Source organism: Silene latifolia, chromosome 10 (genome assembly GCF_048544455.1).
Source record: "Silene latifolia isolate original U9 population chromosome 10, ASM4854445v1, whole genome shotgun sequence".
In the NCBI taxonomy this organism is placed as follows: Eukaryota; Viridiplantae; Streptophyta; class Magnoliopsida; order Caryophyllales; family Caryophyllaceae; genus Silene; species Silene latifolia.
The window spans coordinates 39,312,053-39,338,897 of NC_133535.1; the positions used below are offsets into that span (position 1 = coordinate 39,312,053).

Consider the following 26,845-nt stretch of genomic DNA (forward strand, 5'->3'; position numbering starts at 1 on the left):
CCTGTTTTGAGTAAGACTATTGTACTACTGTCATCTTCTGCCTGTTCCGAAAAGAGCAGTACTACATATTCGACTGTTTCTGAGACTGAAACTGTTGTCGACGCTATGCCACTGAGACTGAGTGTGTACATTCCTGATAATGTGAATGTTGCAGTAGAAGTAGAGTGGACAGTAAGAAAGGTATTGATTAAAAGTGACTCTAATGACCAACACAGGCTACTCATTAGTCGGAAGATAGCCGAGCCACACATCCTGCAATATCTCGATGAGTCGAGCAGGAAGCAAGTCGACTCTCCAAGTGGGCTCAGGTTGAATATGTTTGACTATGATACAGGGAGTTGGGTTGGACAAACAATGAAGAGATGGCCTTCAACTGGGTCCATTGGGCTGATGAAGAACTGGAAGAGAGATTTTGTAGTGAGGCGAGGGCTTAAGGAAGGAGATCAAGTCGGGCTTTGCTGGGATGATCAATGCAAGACGATGTTGTTCAGTGTCTTGCGAAAAGCACCTTTCATCGAAAATTAGGTTTCTTGACAAGAGCAGTAGTTGTTATATTTAGTATAGTATACTCCTAATATTTAGAAGTTTATCTATGTATTAAGGTTGTTAGCATGAATGTTTATTGACAGTACAGTGTCTTTTGTATAGAACATAGATGGTAATATTACAGGCTTCAATGGAAGATTCCGAAAGTCATTAAGAAATGTCTCTTATCTTTCTATAATCGGACTTAATGTTTACGTACTATCATCGTGGCCGAGTCACATGTGTTTGCTTTCAAAGCTTGTACAAAGTCTATACTGATAAAGTAAGTTGCATATCAGAGTCCAAAATATTCAACTTGGAAGAGGCATAATTGTGATTTGCAGCATACTCAAATCTAATCCATAGCCATCTGATTTCGTTCTAACAATCAACAATTTGTAATAAATACTCGAATCAAATCCATAATAATTTAATCTCGCTACCAACATTTTCTTGTCTCCTTTGAACGACTTCATCGTGTTTGTATTCGCAATAATACTCGAATCTTCCATAATCGTATAATCACTCTCTTAACATGTCATGTAAAAGTAGCGACAATTCTAGGATTTCAAGATGGGGCGAGAAAAAAACTCCCTTAATAATGGGGAAAAAAATGGGTCTCAAGTCAAAGTGTTGACACACCAAAATTTCCCAAACAATCCCTCTACAATTTCACCTTCCAAACAGTAAAATTTTGGTATGCTTGTTTACAAACTAGTGAACACAAGATTTCAGCCAACTAGATTTACCGTCTTTCTAGCCAGTTAAGAATGAGGCATAACATTAGAATTGCTAGTAAGGCATCCCAAATTTACCATCCTAACCATATGAGGGAAGAAGTGGTGATAACTGATAACTGCTTTTGGTTCATGGGATGCTCGCTCAACGTGTTTTCGATCTGGGCAGCCAGTATAAGTGCACTTGTAGACTTGTAGTAGTTAGTAACTCCTGCACAATAAGGATGGATGATAAGGGACATGGCCGTGTGTCGTTAAGCTTTAACAGTGTGTTTTGTCCCATGACTTTCAAACCATTGCACAGGGATGGAAGGGGAGGATAGGTTTGGTATACAAATATGTAAATTCAAAAAGTTTTTTGCATTACATTTTGTTGTTAAAATGTTGTGAACGCTTTAGAATTGTTCGAAAAAAACCCATTATATATATATATATAGACTCACACTTAATGGGTGGACTTACTTGATCTTTACACTATATATATATATATATATATATATATATATATATATATATATATAGAGGCCGGATCCGGTGAGGCACCTCATTATGGCGAGGCGGCCGGTCTCACCAAATTGTTACATTGGACTGATTTCCAATTGTTCATTGGGCTGGAAATTTGGGGTCTTTCATAATCTTTTCAATTAGGCCAAAATACTTCCTCTCTCTAAACTAAAACACACACAGGCCCAAATTCTTTACCATCTTCTTTAGTTTACACAAATTACAAATTCTCTCACTACAAAAACAACAAAACAATTTCGCGCAAAGTTCCCCAAATTTTTCGTTTTCGGAGAATCAAAGCAGTGATTTTCATCAAAACAACATCGAATTAAGCAATTTCAGAAGAAGATTTCATCAAATTAAGCAATTTCAGCAAACGATTTCGAGCAATTTTGAGGTAATTTTATAAGATTTCGAGCAATTTCAAAGAAAAAGATTTACAAAGATTTCATCAAATTATGCTATCTTAAGATGCCTAATTGGTAAGTAGCGGCTACAAAAAAGTCACAAATTAGTAAACATTGATTTCAAATAACAATACATATGGCTTGGATAATTCTAAGAGTAGATACCGAGATCCTGATTACAATAGTTGAAGTTAGGCATAAAACCCATTCAAAAGGGGAAAAAAATAAGGTGTACCTATTCAAGCGGGACTTCGTAGACGAAAAATGAGTATGGATTCGCTATTGATGAATTGTTTACGAATACGAAACTGAGAAATGCATAGAGGCGAATGAGGGCATTCTATGTTTGATGTTTTACAGCTTAGTTTCTATTTCAGGAACTTTATAGTAGAATTTTTTGCTGTTACTTTTTAGCTTTTTTCCTTATTTGGTGAATCTCAGACCTTATTTTGTGAATCTCAGACCTTGTACAGTGAATCTGAGAGCTTGTTTTGTGAAACTTGGTCATCATAAGTGGTTAAAATCACCTATTTTGTTCTTTGCCTTATTTTGTGAATCTCAGTCCTTATTTTGTGAATCTCATACCTTATTTAGTGAATCTTAAGGCTTGTTTTGTGAAACTTGATCATCATAAGTGGTTAAAATCACCTATGTTGCTCTTTTCTTTATTAGGTGAATCTCAAACTTTGTTTTGTGAATCTCAGACCTTGTTAAGTGAATCTTAGAGCTTGTTTTGTGAAACTTGGCCATCATAAGTGGTTAAAATCACGTTTTTTGCTCTTTTCCTTATTTGGTGAATCTCAGACCTTATTTTGTGAATCTCATATCTTATTCAAGAATCTTAAGGCTTGTTTTGTGAAACTTGATCATCATAATTGGTTAAAATAACCTATTTTGCTCTTTTCTTTATTAGGTGAATCTCAGACTTTGTTTTGTGAATCTCAGACCTTGTTCAGTGAATCTTAGAGGTTGTTTTGTGAAACTTGGTCATCATAAGTGGTTAAAATCACGTTTTTTGCTCTTTTCCTTATTTGGTGAATCTCGGACCTTATTTTGTGAATCTCATACTTTATTTAGTGAATCTTAGGGCTTGTTTTGTGAAACTTGGTCATCATAAGTGGTTAAAATCACCTTTTTTGCTTTTTTCTTTATTCGGTGAATCTCAGACTTTGTTTTGTGAATCTCAAATCTTGTTTAGTGAATCTTAGAACTTGTTTTGTGAAACTTGGTCTTAAAATCACCTTTTTTGCTATTTTCCTTATTTGGTGAATCTCAGCCCTTATTTTGTGAATCTCATACCTTATTCAAATTTTAAATGCATATAATGTGCCTTATACGGTCATCGACGGAACTAGTTTGTCTTCAGATCATTAGAATTGGTTTTTCGCGCTTTATAATCCGTAACTATAACTATGTTATCATAATAGCATATTGTGTTATAATACCTGGCTTTTGTGTCACAGAATATTATTTGGCTCTATGGAATAACGTAACAAGTTAATAGAATAACACGGTTACTCTATGTGATAACATGACAAGTTACTGGAATAACACTACACGCTCTTTGGAATAACATGAGAAACATATGACTCGAATACTCGGGTGAAGGGGTGACTTATAAACTTAGCCATTACATCAACTGTAGTGTGTTGGTGGAATATTCAGTTTCTACTAAACTAGCTCATTAGCTCAATTGGTAGAGCATTTGTGCAATTGCACAAAGGATGTAGGTTCAATTCCTACATGAGCTTCTATTATCAATATATGTAACATAAGTGTTACTTTATCAAATAAACAGTGTTATTATATATACGAAACAATGTTACATTATCAAATAACTAGTGTTATTCTTAGCTAGCATCACTTTGTTCGATAGTTATTGTTACCACATAGAACAACTAATGTTACTACAAAGTGTAACTAGTGCTTTATATATGTTCGTCTATGTGGGGCTCGAACCCACACAATGTGCAATAACACATTGCTCTACCTTTTGAGCTAATAGACGACAATGGCCAAATCCGATATGAAAGTAGACAATTATAAATCACTGTAGAATCTGAGAAGTGTTCCCTTAATGTTTGTTGAATAAGATTATCGGTTGCAGTGTCGACTGATGCTGTGGCTTCATCAAGAACCAGTACTTTACTTCTCTTAAGAAGCACCCGGCCTAGACACACTAGCTGCCTCTGGCCCATACTCCAATTCTCACCATTTTCCGAAACCTGCAGAGTTCGAATGTGAACATGTATCAGGAAAAGATTACATTCACCATAAATTGAAATTTGATTACGAAACCAACCTATTGAATCAAGCTTTCCGTCTTTCTTTCTGACTTCATCCCCAAGCTGGCACTTGTCAAGGGCCTAAAGCAATCACAACATTCATTAGCTACATGAAAAATACAATTACTCCGTCTCAATCATTTAAGCACCGGTAATTTCTAAAAAGAAAAATGTTACCTCCCATATTTGATCATCACTGTACTCTTCAAGCGGATCCAAGTTACTTCGGACAGTCCCTTCAAACATAGTAGGATCCTGTGGGATGATACTTAATCTGGATCGTAAATCATGTAGCCCAATTGAACATATGTTTAACCCATCCAACATAATCTGTCCAGCAGCAGGCTCAACAATGCGAAACAGTGCCTGAATTAGGGTCGATTTACCGCTGCCAGTTCTTCCTACGATGCCAGTCTTTTTTCCTCCATAGAAGGTACATGAAATACCCTTTAACACAAGGGGCATATGTGGAGCATAACGAACCTGAAGTCATTTTTCCAGTCGTAAACTAAGCATTAACTCCGATCATGTTAATATAAAGCTTAACAAAAATGAAAATTTTCAGATGAGAGTGAAGTTAACCTTAAGGTCTCTAATTTCGAGTTCTCCGTGAGAAAGCCAGGATGTGTCTGGCATATTCTCTTCGACAACAAGTGGAGGCTCACTTGATATAGAAGTGTATTGAAGGATTCTCTCAACTGATATGATTTTATTCTCCATATTGCATAAATTCCGCATCACCCAGCCTTGTATCATGTTCAGATTGAGTCCATATGTGACAGAGAGACCAGCAATTCCTGAATAAAAATATAAATTTAGGTTGGGTCATTTGAGTCGAGTCAGTTTTGCCACGTCTAGTAATTAGCAGTGGGGTTTCATGACAATATTAATTAATGTAGTACCACTTGGATCTGACATACCAGGGTCAATCAATCCGACTGGAAAGGATACAAGAAAGATCAGTGAAAAGGCAAATGTAATTGACGACAACAAGTCCAAGCGAAGGCAAAGCCATTCCATTGCGACAGCAGAGTAAAACTTTGGTCTTGAATATCCATTAATAAGCTCAATACTTGTTTTACAGAATCTTGATTCCTGATTGAAGCTCCGAATTGTTGTCGCTCCTGATATAGTCTCAGAAAAGTGCTGGATCACTGGAGCTTTAGTAATTCCACTCAATCGACAAAGTTCTCGTGCTGATGGTATATAATGTTGCTGCATGAAAAAATGAACAAAGTTAAGTTGCCTGGTACCACACGCAGATGACAAGTCTCAAGGTTAATCAATCATATTACCTGGTACCACACGCAGATTGCAGTGACAGGTATGAAAATTATGAAAACCTGCCAAGCGACTTGTGACATCACCACAATAATTCCCAACAGTTGAATCAAAGAGAACGCAAATGCACCAACTTGAGTCGGAATAGTCATATCAACAGCACTTTGATCTGTAGATGCCTGAATCACATACAACAAAATTTAGCAGATTACTGCACCATATTCATGAGAAAGGAGGATCAAGGGAAGTGTACATACCCGATTTAAGATCCGCCCACTTGGAGTAGCATCAAAAAACGACATTGGAGCACGTAAGATGCACGAGTGCATCTTACTGAAAAGAACATTCGCAGTCTTGTATGCTGCGGTCACAAGTAGGGTTGCCCTTGCAAGGATACAAAAGGCACTTCCAATGGCTAAACCGACATAAACTAATAGCAGAGTTTTACCATCCACAGCGGTTTAGCATCACCGATACAGGGTTGCCCAAGCCATCCAATAGTTACTTAAGATTTGAAGAACCTGAAACAGAATCTGAGAGAATAATATGAAGGGCACCAAAGCTCCCCCATATGCTGTTGTTATAAACTTCCAATAAACTGAAAGTCCAACTCTGCCTTTCTCCCTCTCTTCATCTTGCACAAGTTGGGCTTCAGGCGCAACTACATCATCGGCTTTTCCTCTGTCAGAAGTAATGGTTTCATCCTTTAAGGATTTATCATCACTATGAGACACATGAACTACCGGCTTTTCTGTTTCAGGCTCAACTGCATCAAGGGCAGACAAGGCTTGCTCATGTGCTCCAACAAGTTCCATGAAGTCGGTTCCTAAAGCAAGTATGTCATTGTACTTTCCGGCTTGCAATATCCTCCCTTCTTTCATGACCTTAATATCACAAGTTTCGAGTGATTAAATAGGTACACACAAATAATATGCAACAATATGACAAAGCAAAACATTTTTGCGATTTCTCACCAAGATCAGATCTGCAGTAGGCAAGAATTCAACTTGGTGTGTGACATATACTACAGTCTTGGACTTTAAAAGCTCAAGCAGACACTCCTGCGATCAAGAAACTCGTCAACAACAAATACTTGTGACATCACCACACTGGCAGTCATCTGTTTAAAGTAGACACTTATAAGTCACACTAGACCTAATCTTGTGAATCTTGGACTTGATTTTGAGACTTGGGGATTATCTTGTGAATGTTGGACTTAATTTTGTGAATCTAGGACCCAATTTTGTGAAACTGGGCGAGGGGAGTTTGTTGTACAATCCACTGATGGTGACTCCACGAATCCAACCCAATTACTAGCCACGAATATAGACAGCATTTTAGTCTTCTATTCAAACTTCCTACCCCTCTCCCAAGCAATACACACCCCCAATTCCCTTATAAATTCAATCAATAATCACTCCTACAAAATAATTTAATAATCACACAAACTAACCCAAATCACATACAAAATGGGCATGGTATTCGGTAAAATCTCAGTCGAAACCCCAAAATACGAAATCCTTAACTCAACACCCGACTACGAAATCCGTAAATTTCCACCCTCAGTAGTCGCGGAAATAAAATACCACCCGTCTGAAATGAAAAAAAACGACAAAGACGGGGGATTCACCATCTTAGCCCAATACATTGGTGTATTCGGCAACATCATCGGAAAATAATAGCTCGAAAATGCGTTGTAGGCGTCGAAGATGACTGAAATGCGATGAAAATGGTGATGAGAATAAAAAAAAAACTGAAGAAACTGGAGGTTGAAGATGAAATTGACAAAGAGAGAAAAGATGAAAGTGAAAAAGAGTTGAGTAATTGACGGTAGAATTAGGGGAATGGGCAACGTGAGGTTTTAATTAGCGGGACGTGGCACAATCTGGTGCATTCATTTGTTTTTATCGGATGGTAGGGATGGGTCAGTGGCCTCACACCACCCTAAAGGGGTCTCACATGATTCAATCTATATATATATATATATATATATATATATATATATATATATATATATATATATATTTTATTATTTATATTTATATTATATACTTCCTCCATTCAACAGCACTCTACCTATTTCCATTTTCTACACTATTCACAAGTGCACATTCAATCTCAATTTTCTCTCAATACATAAGTAAAAATATATTCATGTGTGATTTTGTTTGATTCGTCTTTACGAGTATATTAAAAATATCTAACTTTTATAATTTTTGCAAATACGTAGCTAACGATATTTACCGCGTAAAATACACGTTGTCGAACGTGAAAAAAGCAAAGTGGAGTTTAATTGAGGAAGTATGATTCATTGATGGATTGAGAAGGTGGATTCAGGGAAAATTAAGGCACTGCAAAATATTGAAAACAAAAATAAAAAATTCCAAACAAAAAAGGTATTTATCCTTTCCCCATCGTCTTTCCATTCAAAGTCTCGACCTTTGCCCTCTCCCATGGCTTCTACAAGCACAACCTTGAGCACTTCTCAATTATCAACTTTCTCTTCATTTCATTTTGACTCTTTCAGAAATTCCAATTCTTCTTCTATCTCCTTTTGTAAGTTTTCTTTTTCCTTTTCATTTCCCATTTATCCTTCAAATCAATGATTAACCTTTATGTTATATAAATTTTAACCTTTAATTCAACTGTAATTGGGTATTAGTGTTTCCAGAATTCTGGGTTTGCTTCTGGGTCTTTGTTCAATTCAGTTTTGCATTTCTGGAAAAATCAACTCTTTCTGCATTAATCAAATTGTTCTCATTATAACTGTGGTATCATATATTAAACCGATGAGAATACTGGATTTGAGAGCATTTACCTTAAATAACTACTCTTTCCGTCTCGCTCATTTTTAATCAAAGGTAAACAAATGATTGAGATGGGTGAGTAAGAAGTATCTACATATAATATAATATAATAAAAAGTGAGAGTTTTAATTAGTTAGGGTGTGCACATAATCGTAATCCGGGTGTACCTAAGAATTTTTCATCAAAGGCGAATCCTTTGAAAGGAAATGATGGCTTCTGATTTTTGTAGAATGCTGTGACTATTAATCTATTGTTAACTTTTGTAGACTTGACATTGATTAGTTCTAACCCTTTTGAAAACGTCAAAGTATTGCATCTTAGAATTGTACTCCGTAATCACTAGTCACTGCTCCATTGCGATCCGAACTCACAATAGGTGATAGATTGTTGTTAGTATAACATGACATGTTAAAGGGTACTCCTCTGTGAATCTGCCCAACTTGTAATATGTGTTCCGATTGTGAAAGGGAAATGAAATTCCTTCCTAGAGTTATTTTTCCCTTCCAAACCAACTCGCACTAAGAGTTAACATGTCTGAGGACTCAGCTCTATTGCTCCGGCCCAGTTTCTGTTGAGCTGTCGACTTCTAAAAGAAAGAAGTTTCATGAATTCTTTTCAACTTCCTTTCTGGGAAGCTCTAATTTTCATGAGATATTATGTCCTAGGAAGTGGTAGAAAGTATTTGGTTGTTGCTTGGAAGTTGCATTACTCATGGGAGATTCTGTTCCCGTACAACGACTAGAAGGGTTAGCCGGTTCAGTAAGCAACTCCCCTACTTTTAGTGGGATTTAAAAGTTTCTCAAAGTGCTACCTCTATTTTTTTTTTTTTTTTTGGCACAAAAGGACTCTATTGTTCGAAGTTTCTTTTTACTTCCATAGTTCCAGGAAATAGGATTTCGTTGAATTCTTATACTAACAAACTGACATCTAGTTTCTAGGTTATTTCAGTTTTACAGTTTTTCTAATGGTAAACAGTTTATCCTTGTCGAACATAGTAAATTTATGGCGCAATCTATCCATCAGTGTCTGTTGTTGCAGTGGTAAAGTATAGTTCAAATGAACAAAACAATTATAGATTAAGCGAAAGCCTTTCTGTAAGCACCACATGAAATGATCTCAATTTTAAATTCTCTAATATAATTCCTGTAATACTCCATTATTTTCATGCTTGTTTCTCTATATAATATAATATGAACTTTCAATTTCTAAAGGTCTGTAATTTTCTAATTAACACACTTTGCAGGCAAAGCAAATTCCGACATTAATCTTATTGGTCGTCCATGTTTGACATGGACTGCTGATAAGCCAGAAAAAGGCTCACGATCTGTTCGTGTTTATGGTCTATTTGGAGGGAAGAAGGATAATGATAAGAATGATGATTCTTCCAAGGTGAGCTTAATTTTGTTTTTTTATAACTTTGTCCATCCAATTATTCTGTTCTATGCAAGAAGTTTTATTTAATGTTACTACTTGTTTGTGAATGTGTACCTTGATGGATGAAAGTGATAGGGCACTACAAGGGTGGGACTAGTGGGAGTGTGGGACTAGGTCGATCACCTTATTCACCCTCTCACATACATCATGCAATCCCTAATCATAAAACATAATTTGAAATGCATAGGAGAGGATGGTGCTGCAACTCAGTACCAGTGGTAACGTCGACTAATTTTCCTTTAAGAACCTGGTTCTTTTGAGGTCCATGAGAGCGGCAAGTTTCCAGCTGTAGGCTGTTTGATACTTTGATAGTACAATTTTTTTGATAGTGCAATGCAGGGTGATATTTGTGAAAGTGTGAATAAATGTTGGAATTAGTATTATTATCTCCATATATGTTTCCTTAGATAGTCATTACTCTGTTTGTAGAAGTTGCTAAGTAGACTGTGCAGCTTGCATATATTTGACAGCATTGGAAGTCAACTTGGCTTTGGGCTATGAAAATGTGGTTGACCTATCGTACTCAAGACTCGGATAGTACCCAACACGGGTGTGTGTCCATGTCTGGTACTCGGCTGTATGAACCAAACGTCTTTTTTTTTTACTTAAAATGATTTGGCCAAGGGTCCAAGTGTCATACCCTTGCTCAATTTTCGAGTATCAAATACCGAACACGGACACGTGAGGTGATATGAAGAGCCTGGGGTACCATAGACGTTGACCTTGCCCTTGGATCCTTGGTCTGCATCTTGACCCTTCTCACCTGTAATAGTTGGGGGTCTATATAGGATGTATGCCTACAATCTCTTTCTTGTTAAGCTACTAGCCTTTAATGTATCGAGTTCACGTAGGCTGGAATATTTGGTAACATGCAAAATTTATACGAGACAGTCAAGAAAGCTCAGATGGTTGTACAAGTTGAAGCTGTCAAAGTGCAGAAAGAGCTGGCTGCGTATGTGCTGATTTCTTTAAATGTGTTTTGAGGCTTAGTTGCCATTTGTATGTGTTGTTTTTTTGCATTCAGATGTTTATAATGGTCCTGGTTCTGGATTTCTGGGTCTTTCACTTGCAGGGCAGAATTTGATGGATATTGTGAAGGTGAGCTCATTAAGGTGTGTTTGTTTCCCATTTTGGTTAACAAAACTATTTAATATTTTTGGCTCAGAATGAAGCCTACCCGAAGTATGGGTATATCTGATAGCTAACCGTCTTGACACCGTATTGCGACTGAGTTTTGAAGGTTTTAAAAGTAAACACGACCTCATTTTAGTATGAGTATCCGATATCAATTTTCAAGTTGTGACTTAAGACTCTAGTGAGTTATTAAGGTGAATTGAAGTGCTGGAAGGGAATCACAATAAACAAAAAAAAGGAGAACGTAACGTAATCTCTTATGTACCCTCTCAATACTAGAATGTTTTTTGATTAGGTTACTCTTTCTGGTAATCAACAACCTGTCCGGACCGAGATAACTGAAGCTGCAATGGAATTAGGAGCGGAGGTGAGCATTACATGTCTCTTTTGCTTTTTCCAATTTGACCATGATTGTCGTAACTGTTTCCTTCACCGTACAACTCTATCATCTATGCGCAGAAAGTGTCTCTTTTAGTCACAGAAGCGTACAAAGATGCACATCAGAAGAGTGTGCTGGTGAGTAGTCAACTTTCAGCCGTGAAAAAATGCTTTTCATCAGCTATACACCATTGGAATAATGTCATCTTTTTTCTTAAAAAAAATCAGGCCATGAAGGAAAGAATGAGCAATCTTGCGCAAAGTTTAGGGATGCCACCAGGGCTTAGTGATGGTATGAAGTGAGGACTATTCAGCCAAGTCATGAGAATTGGAGACCGACTCCAAGATTTAGAAAACAATAACTTTTTGCATGAGAAATGTAATTTGTATACATGAATCAGTTGGCAACTAGTCATTTCCATTCTCTCAGAAAGTTCATAAATTATAGAAATGTAATTTTTTGAAAATTATGAAGTTTATGGCAACATTACCCAAGCATTTCTCAGTTTTCTGCTTTGGGGTAAATCGGTCTTAGATCTCAGATGTTAGATGACCCATAATGAAATTTGTATCGACTATCTTGGAGTATTTCAGAAAGCATGCTGCTAGAATGACGCGATGATATTTCAGAAATCATACAATATATTTCAGAAAGCATGCTGCTAGAATGGCGCGATGATATTTCAGAAGTCGTACAATATTTCAGAAATCATACTGCTTCGAATTGAGGCGAGTTAAACCAGTAACAATACCACCTTTTATAATTCATTGACCAGACATTGCGTCAGTAAACTATATGTTGATCAGTAAGAAAAGCTATTTAACCATCGCAGTACAGACCGAGTGAAGGAAAACAAGGTTACACCTGAGATTTTTTGAATAAGTTGCAAATTGTGCAGGAGTGGCAAAGCTCTGAGTAACTAGTGTCAAATGTTCACTGCTTCTAAAACAAAGTTACGGAGATGATTATCAAGAATACCGGTTTTGAAATTGATCTCATTAGACCCATCAATATGTTGAACAGCAACAGCAACAGCATCAGTATCAGGAGCGAGCGAGAGATTATGTATAATGTCTTTCAAATTAATCATCTTCCCTTGAAGGGGAGTATTACATCTAAAGCTGTTCAAACCAGTCTAGGAGTTGCTTTCCTTTAAGAACTGGGAGTGTCGTAGATACCTTCTTGATGTAAAACAGATACGCGTCTTTATGGAGCTGGAATCGCAACATGATGCTGTTTGGTGGCTCGGTTAGGATGCTTATGCTGAACTGTTGTGATAGGAATGATGCTTGTTTAAGTGCCTCAGGGTAGGGCCAGTCGAACCATACTCAATGATTCTGTTCTAGTAGCTGCAAGTCATTCATACATACATAATTTGATACAAGTGACCACAATGCAACTTTCTCACATTTTGCAATTAAATTAAGTTTGAGCTTTTACCTGCTCATCATAGTCATAGAACCATGACTTGGCACCTATAGAGATGCTCACAAAGCCGTACTGTATCTCCAATGTAACTGATGTTCGTTGCAGAAAAAAAGAGTCAAGTATTGTAACAATGCAGTCATAATTCATAAACACTGCTACTATCAAAAGTTAATAGAAGTAACTATCACATAAAACGAATCCACTCATATGAATCTTATTATGAAAAACAGTCTCATATCGGAATTTGAGTAGTGAAATGGCGTAAGGAATGACATGAATCGACTACTGCTTCACGATATATGAGAGGCAAATAGTTGTGTGAACGCTGACTAATAGACTAAAATAAAATGAGAGAAGGATTATTAACCTATTTGAGGTATTTTCTTTCTGGTCATTAGTGGAATCATCTCTCTCAGGTCCTATGATGGCATAAAAGCCTCACAGGCGACAGCAACATCGTACTGACACCCTCGGTACATGCCATCCATTTCAACCAATTCTACAGCAAATGGCAGTCTCACATTCGATGCAGAACCTATTTAAGAGAGCTTTTGTGAGTGAATGTAATTACCAGAACTAAAACAAAGTTACAGAGATGATTATCAAGAATACCGGTTTTGAAATTGATCTCATTAGACCCATCAATATGTTGAACAGCAACAACATCAGTATCAGGAGCGAGCGAGAGATTATGTATAATGTCTTTCAAATTAATCATCTTCCCTGGAAGGGGAATATTACATCTAAAGCTGTTCAAACCAGTCTTTACTAAGCGTACAAGGCCAATTACGTCAGTTTCAGAGTTCCGCATGATACTATCACAACAATCTTGGCTCACTTGTATCAACCCTAAACCAGGTGATTGACACAACTTTCTATCTGTCAGAGATTCAAGTGCTTGTCTCAGTTGACCTAGATGCAACATTTGGAAACTAAATCTCTTACTTGGCTTCTTTTCTAACTTCCCTTCCGAAGGATGCTGTTTTGGAGAACAAGTGATGTATGATAGATCCCAAGTTGGTGTGACTGAGAACCGGAACATGACTGTATCTGGTGGATCATTCAGAAAGCATAACACAGACATCTTCGATAAATAAGACGCGTTCATCAGTAAATCACAGTGAGGCCATTGGAAACATTGACTAAATTCCTTCCCGCCCTTCCATCTCTTTACCTGTATCTGCATTGCACCAGAATGAGATGACCATAATGAAAATTGTGTTCAGAATTGCATACATCAACCATTAACATATTCTGTCAGCCATTCAAAATAGAAACACAGACATAGAGTTGATACGTTGAGTGAATTATACCTCGTCTCCTTCATACCGCCATTCCTTGGTTCCAACAGTAATGTTCACATTCTTTTCTGTCATTTTTACTGAAACTGGTAAAAAATAAAGGATGTTAAAAACGCGTTAAGAATAATGCCCGTCAAATGTACTGAAGAACGAGAAGTACAGACCATTTTGTAGCTTTTCCGCTTGGATCATCCAAGGGATCATCTGCCTCAAGTCTTGTGAGGGGAGAACAAGTCCACAAGGTCCAGTGATGACAGGAAAATTTAGAAATTCCGAGTTGGGTTCGAGTAATTTCACTGAAAACTTTGTCGGTGGATCATTCCCTGATATGATTATAACCAAAATTCAACACAAACAGAAATCAAGAAGTGATTGCATTCCAAACTACAAGACTTCATTTGAATCATTTCTATAGTTAAATAACATAGAATTACATTTTCACCCACAAACCGACATTTGCAAAAAATTTCCAAAAACAATAATCTGGGTTTTAGCACGATTAGTCGAAATTGTACCAAACAAATAAAACTACAGAAAAACAAAGGCCCAGGACACACTGCAGAAATTTAATCATGATTAGTCGAAATTCTATGAAATTATGGGTTTTATGAGCACTAAAAGATAATTAAACCAACAAAAACCAAACACATTAGGAAGAGAAATAGCCATAGAAATTACCAAAGACGAAAGAGAGTTGATCAGAGTCAAGAAGATGATAAATGGTGAGAGTATCGTAATCAGCAGCGAGAGCAAGAAACCAAATAATGTGAATCAAGTTAACCATTTTTGGAGTGAAAGAGTTGTTGTAAACGAACTCTTCACAATCACTACCCAGCAAATTAAGACTGCCAAGAACGCGGCTTTCAACATTCCAAACTGTAACATGTAAACCTTTGTCATCGACATCAATTCTTCCGAGCCCTTGGAGGTTGAATTCTGGGACAAATAAAGTGGATAATGCTAGCTTTAGTTTTCGTGCTTGTTGGGTTTTGAAGATGAAGCTTTTGTCGGTCAAAGTAAGTGTTTCTTGTGAAGGTTTTTTCATGGTGAATGGATTTTCTTGGAAGGTTAAAAAGATGGCGGAAGTAAAGAAAGAAGAAGCAAATTGTTGAATACTCTGTTTTTCTGACTCAAGTTAGTTAGTTAGTTAGTTAGGTTGGTGGAAGTAAAAATCCCAAAGTTAGTTAGGTTTATATAGGAATATTTGTTTTAGTTGAAATTGAGGAATCTTAGATAAATTACCAGTTAAATATAGGGTAAGTCTTTAACTTGAAAATTAAGGTCACGTCACCAATCACTCAAACATATCTTGACCATAATGTCTTTTTTTTTTTTTTTTTTATGTAACGAACCACTTTATATTTACAATTTTTAGTATTTTTTTTTTTTCAATTGTGGGATTGTCTCATCCTAACTTGTTAAAAAACCGTTCTATGCAAAAGACAATTAATGAGCTAGCTACACTAAGCTTAGAAACGCAAAAACTTTGAAGAAAGTGACTCTGATGGGTAGAAAGGCTTGATGGTCGTCATAAAACCTGTAGCGTGAGCCAAAGCTGAGCTATAGTCGTCGGTGCAATCTTGGCAGTAGTGACCCAAAACTTTTTCCATTGCACTTTTTCAATTACCCCCCGTAAAAATTACCTAAATCAAACTGATACTAGCCCTCTGACAGTAATTGGAATCTCTAACCAAACGTAATTCTGAATGCAATGTCCTCATTACTCAGTGCTCCTTCTTTGACAATTTCATCGATGCCTGAGTATGTCACTGCTTACATGTACAGGTACTTGAATACAGAACAAACAAAACGTAATTTTGATATACAGAACAATCAAAAACTTGGCAATTTCATGGATGTCTATATCACACATGAGGATGAGTTGCAAAGTAATGAACACATTTACTTTTAACCAAACATCAGTATATCAGTATCAGTCAGTCTGAACAAAACAGCAGTTGAGCCTTACGAAAGCCAAGTTCCAACGTTCTTTAACGAAGAAACGCATCATCAAAGTGTCACACTTAACATCAGAGGCGCCAAAGCCCAAGTAAAATAGCTCTTCCAGTCGCGAGGCCTTCATCAATGCGTCACCATGTGGCCACTCGAACCATACTTTATGTTCCTGCATTATACAGTAGTTTATACCATATTTGTTACTTGAATGATCAATAATGCAAATGGTTAAATAAAAGGGATCAATTATGAAGATGGGTTAATGCAATTAACTAAACCTGCAGTACTTCACCCGGCATCGTGCTGTCTCCAACAATGATGCTCACATCCTTGTCTATTATATGCAATAACACTGGTATATGTAATCTGTGTGAGTGAATCTATGTAGTACTGCCTTCATCGAATGCAAACTATAATTCGAAGCGACAAATAGAAAGTAATACCTTTCTGTGGTGTTCCCTCTTGGACCATTGGCGGAATCAGCTCTCTCAAGTGTTGTGTTGGTATACTAGTTCCACAAATAGTAGTGAAGCCAGGAAAGTTTTTGAAATTAGAATCGAGTTCAGTCAAGTCTACCAAAAATTCTGTTACTGGATCACCTGATGAGAATCACAACAATGTTAGTTCTAACTAGTTGAAGAAACTCGCCATTTATCCAAGCTAGTAGAAAACAGTAACAATAAAAATAATGAAGGTAGTAAGTTCATTATAATCTCAGAAGAATTACGAGGACATAACAGTAAAAATGATAGGAAAATTATTATATACTTGAAGCAAAGTACATTTGAGCCGTAATGAAGAGATTGAGATATTACCAAACTTGAAGCCAAGTAAATTTGAGCCATGAAGATGATAAATGAAGACAATGTCGTCATCAGCAGCGAATTCAAGACCCGAGAAAACACGATTCAAGTCAATCATGTTGGGTTCAAGAGGGGAGCTATAACTGTAGTTGTTAGAGTCATTGGCACGCAGCCTTAGATGGCCAATAACTCGGGTTTCCACATTCCAAACTGTAAGCTCAAAACCTTGGTCATCCACATCCATCCTCGCTAACCCTCTGGGATTAAATTCCTGGTCACATAGCGCTGCTATGGCTTGTTTTAGCTTGTGAGCAGGTTTTATTTCGAAGCTAAAACTGTTGATTGATGGGTTTTGTTGTGAAGCTTGGTGTTCCTTTGAACATGTTTTTAGCAGCCTTATGTAAGTCAGGTCCCAACGCTTTTTAATAAAGAAACGCATCATCAAAGTGTTTTCCTCCGCACCAGATGTGTCAAAGCCTAAGAAAAACTTGTTTTCTAGCAGCGAGGCCTTTATTATTGAGTCGACATGAGGCCACTGGAACCAGACTTGATGTTCCTCCCCTGCATTTGACTGTTTAATTCCATCCGCCTGCATTATAATTCATACCCTATTTGTTAATCTAATCATCATATTCATCAAATATGAATACGGGGTGGGGTATTAACGGAATTGACTGAACCTCATGTACTTGATACTGCCACTTCTTGTCTCCAACAGTGATCCTCACACTGTGTTCAGCTATTTGCACTAAAACTGGTAAACCAGAAAACATGCATGCATTTCAGTATGCGCTCTGTATACTACTAGTATCTCCAATCATTCGGATTCACTCCATTATATACTGTATGTAAATGTAGCGAATTCAATGAATGGAGGAGTAACATTACTCCCTCCGATTCCTTAGAATTTCCCCATTTGATTAAAATACTCCTCACAAATCTTAAAAGAATTGGAGGTAGGTAGTATTACATTAACCAGTGCAAAATGAATCTCAAAGCCACAAATAGATAGTAAGGAAAGGAAGGACCTCTCTGTGGTGTCACATGGTTCATTAGTGAAGTAATGTATCTAAAGTGGGTTGTTTGCATAGTAATTCCATAAGTAGAAATGAAGCCAGGAAACTTTCCGAAATTGGAATCGAGTTCAGTCAAGTCCACAGAAAATTCTTTATTTGCTTCAGTTCCTGATCCTATTAAAAGAAACAATGATCAATGGAACATCTTAATTTCAGACACTTAATTTCAAGATTCCATTCAAATCATGATTAAAACATTATTTCCAACATTAATTATGTTTCAAGAATTATGGAAAAGGACAGGGCAACTAATCAACTACTGTATATAATTTTATGTCGCAATTTTTCAATGGACGAAAGGAAACAAGAATGACAAAGACCAAGTTAACTTACAAGCAATCAAGAAAATGTGATCTTACTTACCATAGGTGAAGCAGAGTAAATTTGAGTCATGAAAATGATAAATGGAGACAATGCTGTGTTCAGCAGCGAGGAAGAGATCCCAGTAAAAACTTTTCAGGTCGATCATCTTGGGTTGAAGAGGCGGGTTGAAGCAGAAGTTGGTAGTGTTATTGGGGCGCAGTCTTAGATGGGCAACAACTCGAGTTTCGACATTCCAAACTGTAAGCTGGAAACCCTGGTGATCAACATCCATCCTGGCTGAACCAGTAGGATTAAAATGTTGGTCGCATAAAGCTGTTAATGCCGTTTTCAGTTTGTTGGCAGGTTTTATCTCGAACTTAAAGCCGGTGTTGGTTGATGATGCGTTCTTGTTGGAAGATTCAGGTTTGTCAGTTGGTGTTTCTTGAGAAATGGAGGTTGAATTCTTTTTCCCATCCATGGTTACAGAATGGAGAGAAAACAGATGTTTTTTAAAGGGTTCTTGAGAAAGAGTTGATTGTTGTTTGGCAATGCGGATATTTCCTGATTTTTAAACCAATGTCTATTTATGTTTTCATACTGAACATATTTTTCGAGTTGAGGCCGATTTATCGTCAAATATGACTACGGAAATGGCCAAAACAATTGGTCGAATGATGTTCGACTAAAGATAATTTCCGAGTTTTGAAGTCATTTGTAGCGATTTCGCATTTGGTAACGAAAAAAGTAAACGAATAAATCAAATTAATATTGCATCATAGAAATTCTGAAACCAATTAGGTACACTGCAATATTACATGACCCCATAACCAGCAAGGAAAATCCAATGATTTTACCTTTTTAATTTACCACACAGCTAGTCCGATCCACTAGTACTAATTAGTAATTACTACTAATATATATTAAAGCATCTCCTGATTAACAGCCATTTCACATGAAAACAAACCAAGCCAGCACCCCAACAACCCCCATCAAACCACCCTTGACCCCAGCAGCATTACTGGTAGGCGGGACAGCCGGAGTCTCAGCACCAGACTCGGGTGCAGGCGAAGAAGGCGCAAGAGCGGGTGAGATGCCGGTACCAGATGGCTTGCTTCGTGGGGTGATGACAACCACAATGATCTTCTCACCCTTGTCACAGTTATCCTTCAATCCACTGATGAAATAGTGTGGGCCAGCCTTGTCTAGAACAACTTTGGTTTCATCATTCTTGTGTTCAGCAATTGGGTTTGTTGTGTTGCATGTCAAGTATGCTTCTCTTGTCACTTGTAGTACTGAGTCTTTCTTGCTGTCATACTTCCACACTGCAATAACCCAATCAATTTATTTAATTAATAAATATAAAAATGTGAATTAAAACTGTAAATAAAAGACATGCATGAAAGAGATTAAAGAGAACAAAAAAAATACCAAGATTATCGCCGATTACAAATCGGTTTTTGGAAGCCCATTTGTTGAGAGATTCAGAATCAGAAGAAGAAGGGACTTTCCATGCATCAGGTTTGCCTCCAATTAGGTGATCTCTACCCTCAATTAAGCTCACTAAACATGCAATTCCTAAAACCAAAGTAATTAACCTCATTTTTGATGAAAATGCCATTGATTTTATTAAACTCTAATAATGCTAAGTTGAGTAAGAGCGAGCTAATTTGTGGGTGTTTGAGGGGGAGTGAAATGTAATTTGTTGGTCAAGTGATGGGATTGTTGTGGGGAATGGGCATCTGTTATTTATGGTGAAGAAATAGAGAGAGGAAAAAGTAGCCGTTGTTTGTAACAGTCAAGTTAGTAGAGAAGGTGGGGCCAGGTTTGACTGAAATTCAGGTGAAAAATGGCTGTTTTTTGTCTCTTAGTGTAACGGCTAAAATATGAAAATCAAACGGCACAATGTATTTGCAATTTTGCATGTAGTCAGTAGTAGTAGGTTTAATAATAGGTGTGGTGTAATTCTGTAATTGCATAAATTTGCATTGGTGTTGTGTCACTTTAATTTCGTGTTGCAATTCGTTTCTGTTGCTGTGTCACATACTCACATGTTATGTTGATTGCTTTATGGGGCTGTGAATTGATATCGTGAAAATGTTAAAGACAAACGAGAATTACACATTAGTCATAGACTCATTGCCTTATAACTCACCATAGTTAGTACCGGTCATTATTGTTTCAAGTTTGGAAAATGGGATGGCGATTGTAATTTCCTTATGTATTTTGTTTTCCCTTCATTAAAACTAATTTTCAAACTAATTAGTTTTAAAGGGCAATTTAGGATGTTAATATTAATTAATTAATTTAATAATAATAATAATAATAAATTAAAAAAAAAAAAAACAAATTGAAAGATTTTTAGCGATTTATGGTGTGCGATATTCATGAAACCTAGAACAATTCATGTTCATCAGTTAAAGTCGTCATCAGTGATCATTCATGGATTCATGGCATTTGACCATGATTCATACAAATTAATAATTAATGATTGAAAGAGTGGCACATAAATCACCATACTAATGTGGTATTGTCCTACGTGAGGTACTGAGTAGTTTGAGGTTCGATGATGATTGATGAAGATAAAGGATGCGGACGAAAATCCGAAATTTCATCTTTCGTTTGTGCAATGGAACTTAGAACATACCTTAACAACTATGAATTCAGTGGAGGAAATTTCAGTATGTTCAATTGTTAATTGGTAATCGTATGATTTGATGATAAAGATGAAGGTTGTGTTTGTTATGATATGTATTGATGTATAATGTTTGTTTTAATTAGTATCTTTTATATTTTATTTATTAATATAATAGATTGTGAATTACGGTTTTATCCCTACAGTTTTGGCGTAAAAATGAAAATAATTTTTTTTATTTTTTATTTTTTTTAATAGGGTATTACCGAAACAGTTTACCCGGTGTCGCCCTAGTACTCCCAGCAAGTTTAGATTTGTTTGCCAGACTGAGTAGACCGAAAATATGTTGGACCAAAGTCCAGATGGATTACGAAATTTTATGTTTCGGATTGGACCGAAAAATTCCAGCCCTAAGCATACCTGAACAAAATCCATAAAGAATAATACTATCTAAAAATGACTGATATAAGGGTGAAAACACTGAAAAGTGAATAAAGCCAATACACGTCTTTTCGGTCCGAAATAAGTTTCGGAATCGAGTTTGAACTGAAAGATTTGGGGTCCGATAAATTTCGGAATCGAGTCAATCTATCAAAATAAGTGTCGAGAACAGCCTTTATGAATTAAAAAAATATTCCCTACTTACTTTCTCTCTTCCATTTAATTGTCTTTCATCGTCCTCCATTTTTTTGTCGTCCTTTTCCATTTTTGGGGTGTCTCCGATCATTTGTTGTCCTTTCTATTTCAAGAATGAATTTGATGAGTAATTTGATCATTCACATTCAATTTATTCCACGTGTCATTTAGTAATTGGCCTTCCCCTTTCCTTGGTTTTTCGCCAAAACCAAAGAACAACAAAAAATGGACGGAGGAGTATATATGTTTTTACAGAATTCGAAATAAAACAGAGGAAGTATAAGACAATTGTGTTCATACAACTAGTGGTCCAAGAGGGGCACTCTGCCATTCAATTTTGAATTTATTCGGAGTAAAAAAATAAATAAAACTTACACTATACTCAGGACTCAGGAGTCAGGACTCAGGACTCAGGAGTAAAAAGTTTGCAGTAAAATGGAAGAATCCTTTGTCCCTTATTTATGAAAAACTAAAGCCAGAGTTTCATGCAATTCGGGGCTTTGGGGCATTACCATATGCATACAACATGTCAAGTCTTTGATGTAAATTGACGAATCCATTTCAAAATTCAGAATGCAACGCGTTTAACCCATCATCTTACAGTCAAATCTATAGTCCAAGCAAGTAGCAAAGGTTAAAATGAAGAAACAACGCAATTATGATATTAACATCAAATAAGTGAAGAACATAAAGGGGGGCTATTACATTTGTTTCTAACGACGAACAGAGGAACAAAAAAACTGGAGTGGTGAAGTTTCAGGATCCTGTCATCACAAAATTAAATTGAGATGAAATTACAGATTCCTTAACAATCTATGTCTGGTGGGGAGTTGGTTTTCTTTCGATTATACGATAGTCCTGAATCACGCATGACTCATGACTTTCGCCATCTAACAACGTACACATGATTCACTAACTCTGAGACGTATCTTGACTATTTTCCGAGGGTGGGAAAAATTACTCACCAGGTAGATGCGACATCATGATTAATCGATCTTCACGGACGAGTAGATGAGCCTTGTAAACCAGAAACAAGCGTAGAACCCAATCGTACCCGTAAGCACAAAGAATGCATATGAGGCAATCAACATGTACCCAAAGTAGAGCATTCCAGAAACTGGCTTGGTTATTTCGAGCTTGGTGTTAAAGTAGAATGCCGCATATAGGAACAGGTATAGGGCCGAAGAGCCTGATGTCAGGTAGGATCTCCACCACCATAGATAGTCTTCGCTACAAAGCTGGAAGTAGCAAAGCACGATGGTGATCTCGGCACAGGTCACAATAAGGATCATGAGCACAATGAAGAGGAACCCGAAAATGTAGTAGAATTGGTGTAACCAAATGGAGGTGAGAATGAAGAAGAGCTCGATGAAGACAGCCCCGAAAGGGAGTATGCCTCCAATGAGGATTGAAAAGATAGGGTTCATGTACCAAGCTTGCTCGGGGATTTGCCTAGGGATTTTGTTGGTCTTGACAGGATCATCAATTGCTTGCTTCCTGAAGCCGATGTAACTTCCAACAAATACAAGTGGGACCGAGATGCCGAACCACAAGACAATTAGGGCAAACATTGTTCCGAATGGGACGGCCCCAGATGATTTCTCGCCCCAGATGAGAGCATTTAAGATGAAGAAGACAACAGCAATGGATCCTGGGAACATGAAAGCAGTCCTGAGAGCGATTTTCTTCCATTCGGTTCCTTTGAATAGCTTGTATAACCGGGCAGAGGCATAACCAGCAAAAATACCCATGAAAACCCAAAGAAAGAGCATGGCTGTCATGAGTCCACCACGGTTTGATGGTGAGAGGAATCCAAGAACAGCAAACATCATGGTAACAAACATCATGCCAAAGCACTGAACACCAGTTCCAGCATAGACACAAAGCAAGTCTGAGTTAGTGGGAGGCCGGAAAACGTCGCCATGGACTAGCTTCCAACCTGTCTCTTCCTGGGCTTCTTCTTGGGTTTCAAGTTCATTGTACCTCGAGATGTCACGGTACAAAGTACGCAACATGATCATTGCCACCATTCCCGAGAGAAAGAGAACAATCATTAATGAATTAACTATCGAAAACCAGTGTATCTGGTCATCACTCATTAGAAGATAGGCATCCCATCTAGAAGCCCACTTGACTTCACTTTCCTGTGGCATACATAAAAGAAGAGAGAATCCTGATAAGTGAACCGACTAGACATTATTGTTGATAGAACACATAAAAAAATGAGAAAAACTGCAAAACCAAGAAGTTTGATGCGTGAAAATTACTTCAAACGTAACGTCATAAGTAAATATAATTTCTTGCTTGTCTTCAACTTCTTGTGGGTTATTGGAGCTAGCGACCAAACGTCTTGCATGGGGATCACAAGATGACAATCGAGTCTTCTCATCCTTCCACTCACCTTCGAAATCATGCTTGACACTGAAACAATCCAGGAACAGACGAACGTCAAGTATTTACAAATACAGGATACAATATTCGAAGGTAACAACAAGATTGTGACAAAGATCAATTTACCTGAAAGGTTTGACCTCGAACCCTACAATCCTTGATGTCTCGGTTAGTTGATCTCTATGAAACTTGACTGTAAATGCAAGGTGATTATGGATAAAATGCCTTTCCTCCTTGGTCTGCAAACAAAGTCAACACTTGAGAATAACCAGACACCAAGTAGGCCCGTGCCTGTAATTTAGCATCTCAAAAAAGTACTCACTCCCGCATATTGTCCTTTAAGACCGACATAATAGCCAAGCTGGTAGACAGGGGTTGCGTCCAGCTCTCCTCGCCTTATTGGCATAACCAGAGGAAGGTTATCAAGGATCCTATCATAGACGAATTAAGAAAAGTCCCAACATGAGAAAAAAAACTCAAATAAACAAATATGAATGCATCTAAATACTAAGCAGGAGAGGCCGTACATATTGACCCTGTATTCATCATCAATTTTCTCTTTAAATTCCTTGGCTGACTTAGCATCGAGGGTTTTCCGGCAAATGATATTACACATTTGAGGTTCCCGCATTTTGAACTGTCAGTTCACATGGGTCAATATTATTCATATTCAAAAAGAAATGATTGAGCATTACTAAACGGGAAAAGATACAAAGACTTCAAATCAATAAACTGACCACATATGCAGAATTTTCAATGCGATCACCACGGAGGACCTCACCAAGATTCTCTGCACTGTCAACTATAGTATCTGGGCGACAATAAGGAAGTGAATAGTATGAGTATGGAAGCTGCGTCTTTATTGAGGTCAGCTTGTTCACCTTTACCATCAATTGATCTCCCTGCACGCACAATTGCACAAACATACATATTAAACACCCACGAAAGTCTATGATAATGTAGTACACAAGTGGTGTCTGTACTTACAAAAGGTCATATACTAGTATTGTAAACCTCCATTATTATTATTATTTTATTTTATTAAACACCCATGAAAGTCTATGATAGCATTGTTTCAGCTCTCGACTCAACTAATTCCCATGCATGTGTCACACAGGTAAATAAACATGTACTATGTATAATTGCAAAAGATCTGTGTTCCGATAATTAGAAAGCTACTATTGTGATATATTTATTAGTTTACACTCTTACCCTTGCTCTTTCAATAACAAAGAAGTAACTTAAAGCAAATTCCTTGATAGTTTTTCAATTTCACTCAAAAATTCATAACATGTCAACTTCCTTCAACACAAAAAAACAAAGAAACTCTATGGTCAGACCATGGCTTAACCATCTATTAGAAAACATTAGTTTCTTCTCTATTTTCGTTTGTTGTGATAAACGATTGATTTAATTGGTTGGTGTTTTCACTTGGAATAATATTACTTACATTTTACCAAAAAAAAAATGACTTAACCATCTATGTCTGATATTATATGAAAAACTGCATCTTCAAATAACAGCCACCGAATTTAATACTCCACACTTATCTGACATCCCTTTATCCTCAGATCTAAGAAAACCAAAATATTCATTCTCACCAATATTCATCAGCTTCAACACTACCACTTAAATACAGTCGCCGACACAAAATTCCACCACAGGTGAGCTCATTCTCATACTCTCTAGCGCCAAAACCGCAACAAATTCATGAAGTCATACTGCAAAAGTCATTGTATATGGCCAGATCAAATACAAACGACATTTACTCTATCCCTATCTCCCTCACTTCTCATCACAATCATCAGACTATTCTACATTGTATATATTCAGATTCTCCCCCAAAACTAGTAGATCCAACCACATGAGCATTGCATTTAGCTAAACTCAAACGACGCCGACACGATAACAACAGTCGACAGCACACATCCACAAATAACACCAAATGTAGCTAGCAGTGTAATCAACCAATTAAACAGAAACGATTACCACAACTACTCTGCGCACCATCACCGACAAAAAATTAGTCATCAAAAACACAGCATCACACATAATAATCACAAAAATAAAACCAAATTAACAACAAATTGATCCAAAAAAACACATTGAAATAGATCAAGCAGTATAATAAAACTTGATATGCACAACAATCACATTGGCGGATTCATACATTTGAACTCTGATAAAAAAACAATTAGAAGTTAATTAATTGATAGGAAGGTAGGTTAAAGAGAGAATTAGAGAGAAAGAAAGAAGAAAACCTTGTCGAAATCCTGAGGAGCGACGCCAGGGAGGTAAAAGGAATGTCCGCCATGAACAAAGAGGAAGATGATAGAAAGGAAGGTGGAGATCAATGGCGCAGATCTCCGAGGTGCGTCCATGGCGTTTTTAGAGAGAGAGATTGAGGAAGATAGTGTTGATTCACAAAATGAAATTTGGTTTTGTTTTAATGTTTTTTTTCTTTTATCTTTACTCTTCTCGTCTCTCTCCTCTCTTGCAGACTTGTAGTATGGTGTAGATGTGCAATTTTCAATTTTTTTTTTTTATTTTGTTTATGAGATAAGAACGGGAGTTGCTTTTTGTCGCCGTGTTTTACTAATATCGCCCGGATTAGGACCTTGATTTTCCAATTCTACCCCTTATCTACAATTATTAACTTTACAATTCTATCTCATCAACTTTCCACTATTATTTATCTCCAAATTAACTCCATTGCATGAATTAAAAAATTTCAATCATGAACAACGACAATTCACAAGCGAGAAACGATAAATTAATCGAATTCGAACACTTTCTTCAATATTCATTTTCGAACTTCATTAGTAA

At 36.9% G+C, this 26,845-nt stretch overlaps 5 protein-coding genes and 1 pseudogene across 5 annotated transcripts; 1 reads left to right on the plus strand and 5 right to left on the minus strand.

Moving 5' to 3' along the window:
- Nucleotides 1-4,101: 4,101 nt before the first annotated feature.
- On the minus strand, nucleotides 4,102-6,859 carry LOC141607473 (ABC transporter C family member 3-like; annotated as a pseudogene).
- Nucleotides 6,860-8,057: 1,198 nt separating this feature from the next.
- Nucleotides 8,058-12,017, plus strand: LOC141605543 (nucleoid-associated protein At2g24020, chloroplastic-like). Its single transcript, XM_074424363.1, has 7 exons — nucleotides 8,058-8,295; nucleotides 9,790-9,935; nucleotides 10,832-10,932; nucleotides 11,053-11,092; nucleotides 11,410-11,481; nucleotides 11,574-11,630; nucleotides 11,721-12,017. Exons 1-7 carry the CDS (start codon nucleotides 8,193-8,195, stop codon nucleotides 11,793-11,795), a joined length of 594 nt encoding a protein of 197 aa, XP_074280464.1. The 5' UTR covers nucleotides 8,058-8,192; the 3' UTR covers nucleotides 11,796-12,017.
- A 401-nt stretch (nucleotides 12,018-12,418) lies between these two features.
- LOC141607474 (uncharacterized) lies at nucleotides 12,419-15,385 on the minus strand. Its single transcript, XM_074426825.1, has 7 exons — nucleotides 14,901-15,385; nucleotides 14,387-14,545; nucleotides 14,235-14,302; nucleotides 13,513-14,101; nucleotides 13,364-13,456; nucleotides 12,934-13,010; nucleotides 12,419-12,583 (listed from the first exon to the last, which is right to left on the minus strand). The coding sequence occupies exons 1-7, from the start codon at nucleotides 15,265-15,267 to the stop codon at nucleotides 12,419-12,421; spliced, it is 1,518 nt and encodes a 505-aa protein (XP_074282926.1). The 5' UTR covers nucleotides 15,268-15,385.
- Nucleotides 15,386-15,920: 535 nt separating this feature from the next.
- LOC141605540 (uncharacterized) lies at nucleotides 15,921-18,927 on the minus strand. The gene is made up of 7 exons (XM_074424360.1): nucleotides 18,421-18,927; nucleotides 18,010-18,171; nucleotides 17,662-17,735; nucleotides 16,994-17,570; nucleotides 16,622-16,777; nucleotides 16,457-16,530; nucleotides 15,921-16,347 (listed from the first exon to the last, which is right to left on the minus strand). Exons 1-7 carry the CDS (start codon nucleotides 18,836-18,838, stop codon nucleotides 16,156-16,158), a joined length of 1,653 nt encoding a protein of 550 aa, XP_074280461.1. The 5' UTR covers nucleotides 18,839-18,927; the 3' UTR covers nucleotides 15,921-16,155.
- A 178-nt stretch (nucleotides 18,928-19,105) lies between these two features.
- Nucleotides 19,106-20,272, minus strand: LOC141605541 (early nodulin-like protein 13). Its single transcript, XM_074424361.1, has 2 exons — nucleotides 19,789-20,272; nucleotides 19,106-19,682 (listed from the first exon to the last, which is right to left on the minus strand). Exons 1-2 carry the CDS (start codon nucleotides 19,976-19,978, stop codon nucleotides 19,309-19,311), a joined length of 564 nt encoding a protein of 187 aa, XP_074280462.1. The 5' UTR covers nucleotides 19,979-20,272; the 3' UTR covers nucleotides 19,106-19,308.
- Nucleotides 20,273-22,268: 1,996 nt separating this feature from the next.
- Nucleotides 22,269-26,537, minus strand: LOC141605542 (transmembrane 9 superfamily member 8-like). The gene is made up of 7 exons (XM_074424362.1): nucleotides 26,281-26,537; nucleotides 24,757-24,921; nucleotides 24,547-24,656; nucleotides 24,342-24,450; nucleotides 24,146-24,258; nucleotides 23,896-24,049; nucleotides 22,269-23,772 (listed from the first exon to the last, which is right to left on the minus strand). The coding sequence occupies exons 1-7, from the start codon at nucleotides 26,398-26,400 to the stop codon at nucleotides 22,615-22,617; spliced, it is 1,929 nt and encodes a 642-aa protein (XP_074280463.1). The 5' UTR covers nucleotides 26,401-26,537; the 3' UTR covers nucleotides 22,269-22,614.
- Between the last annotated feature and the right edge of the window lie 308 nt (nucleotides 26,538-26,845).